General features: G+C 54.8%; 1 protein-coding gene across 1 annotated transcript; it reads left to right on the top strand.

The window, feature by feature from the left end:
* Positions 1–1,237: 1,237 nt before the first annotated feature.
* FEM1A (fem-1 homolog A) lies at positions 1,238–5,467 on the top strand. The gene is given in 10 exon segments (XM_040537505.1): positions 1,238–1,612; positions 1,614–1,709; positions 1,711–1,876; positions 1,879–2,139; positions 2,142–2,180; positions 2,183–2,550; positions 2,552–3,017; positions 3,020–3,063; positions 3,065–3,444; positions 3,446–5,467. Coding segments are annotated over 10 exon segments (2,034 nt in total). The 5' UTR covers positions 1,238–1,492; the 3' UTR covers positions 3,540–5,467.

Below are 5,467 nucleotides of genomic sequence, written 5' to 3'. Positions count from 1 at the left end.
TCTGGCTCAGGAGCGCTGAGCACCTGCTGCTCCCGTTGACTTTAACAGCTGCTGAAGTGAAAATTAGGCCCACACTGTCTGTTATGCAAAAGCAGTTTCTTAGCAACAAAAATGATATTCTGTGTGAAGGCAACGCGCATTAGCGGGATAATCCTAGGTAATTCCAGACAAGACCTAAATGGGTGGAAGGATGGATGGACTGAATAATAATAATGATAGACAGAGTAATAGTAATGGAAATAATGAGGCTAATCTTATTTCCCTGGAAAGAAGAAACAGCTATAAATAAAACACAACAGGAGAAACCTTGTGCCAATTCCCCATATAAAGATTAGAACACCGTAAATTCAACTTCTGCCCTAAAAATAGGTTCTGGTAACTAAAGCTTTACTAATCTAAACTATTGCCTTAAATATTTGTTCCTCGTTCTGCGTTACCATTCAGGAATGTACAAAGTTGTACATCTTGTACTACAGCAGGGATCAAGGGGAATTAATCTGTGTGTGGTGCTTGGACAGGCAGCTCTGCTACCTCCAGGCGAACGTCTCCTCAGCAAACAAGCTGCACGCTTTTAAAACACTACAACCTTTTTAAAAATGTTGCCGGGCTGGTGCTGTACTAGCATGCTGTGTAGCTGTTTTGGAGTTCGATCACTTCAAGGAATTTAACAGAAATAAAACCTACAATGAAACCTGCCCCTGGAATGTCACAGAACGCTTTTTAAAGCTAAGCGCACTTCTGCTTGGCACAGCGACCTCGGGCCGCCGTGCCCGAAGGCTCCCGGGGTCCCCAGGCACGGCCAGCGGGGCCTTTTTGCCAAAATCTCGGGGACCGGCCCGCTCCCCCAGCTCCAGGCCGGGCTCCCCGCACCGGGCCGCTTTGGGGCCTCTTTAGGGCCGGCCGTACCCGCCGCCGCCTTCCCCTCAGCGCCACTCGCGCTCCACTCCCCTCCCCCCGGCCAGCCCCGCAGCCCAGCACCGCGGGGGGCGCTGGGGGAAACGCGGCTCGACCCCCCCCGGGATCCCAGGGGAGGGGCTGCCCTCTGGGCCCGGCCGGACTGCATTTCCCAAGATACCCCGCGCGGGGTCCCGGCACTGCTCGTGGTATCCGGCCGCTTCCCCCTTCCCGCTGCCTGCCGGGAAATGGAGTCCACCGGGGAGCCGCTCCCGCGGGGCCGGCCGGGTCCTTCCGGGCGCGGGACTCCATTTCCCATCCTCCTCCTCCAGCCCCCGCCGCCGGCCCCGCTCGGACGCCATTTTGTTTCGCGTTACAAAACCTAAGATGGCGGCCGGGCGAAGAGAGTGAAGGTTGCTGCGGCGGGACAAGCGGCGTCCGGCCGGATGGCTCCGGCCCCGTAGCGGCTCCTGTCCCACGGGGGCCGCCCCTCGCCCACCGCCTGCCCCGGGCCGAGCTGGTGGGCGCGGAGGAGCCGGTCCATGGCCAGGAGGTGGCCGGTGCGGTCGCCGGTGCGGTCGCCGCGGCCCCCGTCGCCATGGACCTGCGCACGGCCGTGTACAACGCGGCCCGCGATGGGAAGCTGAAGCTGCTGCAGAAGCTGCTGGGCAGCCGGAGCCGGGAGGAGCTGGAGGCGCTGACGGCAGGGCCCGGACGGTGGCGACGGCCCCGGGGGTGGGAGCACGCCGCTGCTGATCGCCGCCCGGCACGGGCACCTGGAGGTGGTGGAGTACCTGCTGGATCACTGCGGAGCCCCGCGTGGAGGAGGGCGGCTCCGTCAACTTCGACGGAGAGACCATCGAGGGGGCCCCGCCGCTATGGGCGGCTTCTGCAGCCGGGCACCTGGGGGTGGTGCGCAGCCTCCTGGATCACGGCGCCTCGGTGAACCAGACCACGCTGACCAACTCCACGCCGCTGCGGGCTGCTGCTTTGATGGGCACCTGGAGATCGTGCGCTACTTAGTCGGGGAGCGTGGGGCCGACCTGGAAGTAGCTAACCGGCATGGACACACGTGTTTGATGATCTCTTGCTACAAAGGGCACCGGGAGATTGCACGTTACTTGCTAGAGAAAGGGGCTGATGTCAACCGCCGGAGCGTGAAGGGGAACACGGCCCTGCACGACTGCGCTGAGTCTGGCAGCCTGGAGATCCTGCAGTTACTGCTCCGCTCCAAAGCTCGCATGGAGAAGATGGTTATGGCATGACTCCTCTGCTAGCTGCCAGCGTCACGGTCACACCAACATTGTGGAGTACCTCATCCAGGGAGGGCTGCAGCAGGAGGAAGAGGAGGTGGCAGGGAACCAAAATGGGACCTGTGCTTCAGGTGGGAGCCATCAGAGGTGCAGCAGTGCCGGTCGGGAAACTCCTCAGGGCTGCGAAGAAGGGGGGCGTGAGAGATGCTGCGCCTCAGCTTCCAGTCAGGATGAGCAGCAGGTTCCTAATGTGTTCTGCACTCGGGAGGCTGCTGTGGAAGCACTGGAGTTGCTGGGTGCCACGTTTGTGGATAAGAAACGTGACCTTTTGGGAGCGCACAAGTACTGGCGAAGGGCAATGGAGCTTCGGTATGAGGGCGGGCAGTACCTACCTAAGCCTGAGCCCCGGCCAGCTGGTGTTGGCATACGACTATTCACGGGAAGTGAGCTCGCTGGAGGAGCTGGAAGCCTTGATTACTGATCCAGATGAGATGCGCATGCAGGCACTGCTGATTAGAGAGCGCATCTTGGGTCCTTCGCACCCAGACACTTCCTATTACATCCGATACCGAGGAGCAGTTTATGCTGACTCTGGCAATTTCGAACGCTGCATTAACCTGTGGAAGTATGCTCTGGACATGCAGCAAGGCAACCTGGAGCCTCTTAGTCCGATGACTGCCAGTAGTTTCCTTTCCTTTGCTGAGCTTTTCTCTTACGTGCTTCAGGACCGCTCCAAAGGCACTTTAGCTACCCACTTGGGCTTCTCTGATCTCATGGGAGTACTGAGCAAAGGTGTCCGGGAGGTGGAGAGGGCACTCGTACACGGCAAGGACCCTGTAGTTGACTCAGCACAGTTCACCAAGACGCTGGCCATATCCTCCACCTGGTTTTCCTGCTGGAGAAGGTGGAGTGCACCCCCAGAGCAGGAACACCAGAAGCGTCAGACTATCTACCGCCTGCTGAAGTGCAGCCCCCGGGCCAAGAATGGCTTCACTCCTTTGCATATGGCTGTGGACAAAGATACCACGACAGTGGGACGTTATCCAGTGGGCAAGTTCCCCTCGCTCCATGTCGTGAACTTGCTTCTGGAGTGCGGGGCTGACCCAGACAGCCGTGACTACGACAACAACACGCCGCTGCACGTTGCTGCCCGCAACAACTGCCCGCTGATCATGAGTGCCCTGATGGAGGCTGGAGCCCATATGGACGCCACCAATGCCTTCAAGCAGACTGCTTATGAGCTGCTGGATGAGAAGCTGCTCACCAAGAGCATGATGCAGCCCTTCAATACATCACCCTCAGTGCCTTGCTGCTCGCGCCCTGGACAAGCACAAGATTCCCTACAAGGGTTTCATCCCTGAGGAACTGGAAGCCTTCATTGAACTGCACTAGGGTGGGAGAGCTGAAGCCCCCAGCCTTTCCCCTCACCTGTTTCACCCCGAAGAGGTAGAGCAGCCTGAGATCTTGGGCCATCCTTGTCTGGATGTCGAAGGCCGTCGCTGTGCTGAGATGGGCTGCGAGCTTTGTCCTCATCTGTCACCATCAAGCTGGCGTGTGCAGGGGTAGGGGAGGAGGAGGCTCGAGCTCGTGGCTGTCCCTCATTGTTGTCATCTTCAGGTACTAGATATCTCCAGTGCACTGTATCCAGAGAAGGCTGCAGCCCCTGCCCTTTCCCATACCAACCGTCTATCCTGAGAAGGAAGGAAAATGGAGATCCCTGGGACCTGCTGCCTCTCCCATTAGTGCTGGATTAACACAGCGTTAAGCTTTGGAGCAGCTACACATCACATTATGTGCTCTAGCCCCTCCCATCCCAAATACTGAATAGATAGGAATGCAAGTGAGGAATAAAATACCTTCCAACTAATTCTTTCCCCACTCCCTTCTCAGATTTGGTACAGTAAAAGTCTAACGGCCGAGTGGCTTATTCTCTGCTGAGGTAGTTGCCTTGCATGACACTAGGGCTGGGTATGCTGAGGACTTTTTTTTCCCCTCTTTACTTGGTTGGCCACGTAGCAAGTGGTGTTAAAGGCCTGAGATTTCAATGATTGTGCATAAACCTGGGTTATTTTTTCTCTTTTAGAGCCAGGCCCTATCTATGCTGCAAGACTACTTCAATCCTGTAAGATGTAGTAAGGTCAGTTCTGGTTATATAGTTTCATCAATAGATACTGGTTTATATGAACCGGGGAGGAAAAACTGCGACCTTAGAAACAAGATACTGATGTGGAGTTCAGGCCCTTATCTTGCCCGTTCTGCACACATTAACTCCCCCACGTGGGGTCCTTCAGCTCCAGAGCCCAGCAGGTGTTCAAGTTGAGCTGTGCAGAATGGATGTCGCCAGGTTTCAGGGCCAAACCCGTGCACTTTGAAACATCTTTGAGGATGTGCTCGTGCACGCCCTTCTAGGATGGGAGGTACCTGTAGTGAGGGTGGTGCTCGGGGGGTTATTAAAGCAAGTGAGTGAGTGTGGGATGTTTGCATGAGGGTGGTCTGGAGGAGGAAGCAGGAAAGAAATGCAAGTTACAGGTGCCTTCTGAGACTGTTGGTGTCAGCCCAGTGGGCTCTGTTACCCCATTCTAAGACCTCTACACGGGGTGGGTTCTTAGCATCTGGTTTTGGCTTCTGACTCTTTTTGTAACTTCACTGAGGATGGTGCTACTTCAGGGATTGAATTTGGAATGTCATTTGGCTCCTGTTCAGACAAGCTCCTTTCTCTAATTAGAATCCACACACAACTTGTTTTTTTCTCTTTACATTTGTAGTCTCAGCGTAGGTATTTGCCTCCATTAGCAGAACCCTTCTTGGTGGTAAACAGTGGTGGTAAACACGACGCTGTTCCAGCAGTTTATCTTCTTGCAGGGGGAGTGACTGGGCTTTGGCACCCTGTGGCTCATATTTTGGCCCCGGGCAGAATGGAAAGCACAGTGGAGGGTGAAGCAGCTGCCTCAGAGCTTTGGGAAAGGGCAAGATTGGGAGTGCAGAACCCTGATAAACAACCATGCACTATATGCTTCTGAAGCTTCTCTACGTGTATTTATAAGCCAGCGTATCCATAAGCCTCAATAATCCAGTGCTCTCTGCCCTTAAAGATACTGTAGATCTGCCATGACATTTTGCAGTGTTAACTATAACTTTTATTTATAAAGCAAGGAGGTTTAACTTTTATTGAGATGTAAAGTGCAGACATAGTTTAGCTGCATTCTATTTTTTTTTCCTCGTTTTGGCTGAAACGATCCTAAACTGCAGGAATGGAATTTGTTAATTTGTGAGCTGATGAGCGCTCTTAACTTTAAATAATAATAAAAAAAAATGGCTGC

This window comes from Cygnus olor, chromosome 26, assembly GCF_009769625.2.
Source record: "Cygnus olor isolate bCygOlo1 chromosome 26, bCygOlo1.pri.v2, whole genome shotgun sequence".
In the NCBI taxonomy this organism is placed as follows: Eukaryota; Metazoa; Chordata; class Aves; order Anseriformes; family Anatidae; genus Cygnus; species Cygnus olor.
Note: the sequence above shows the minus strand (reverse complement) of the source record. Positions and strands in the feature narration are given on the sequence as shown.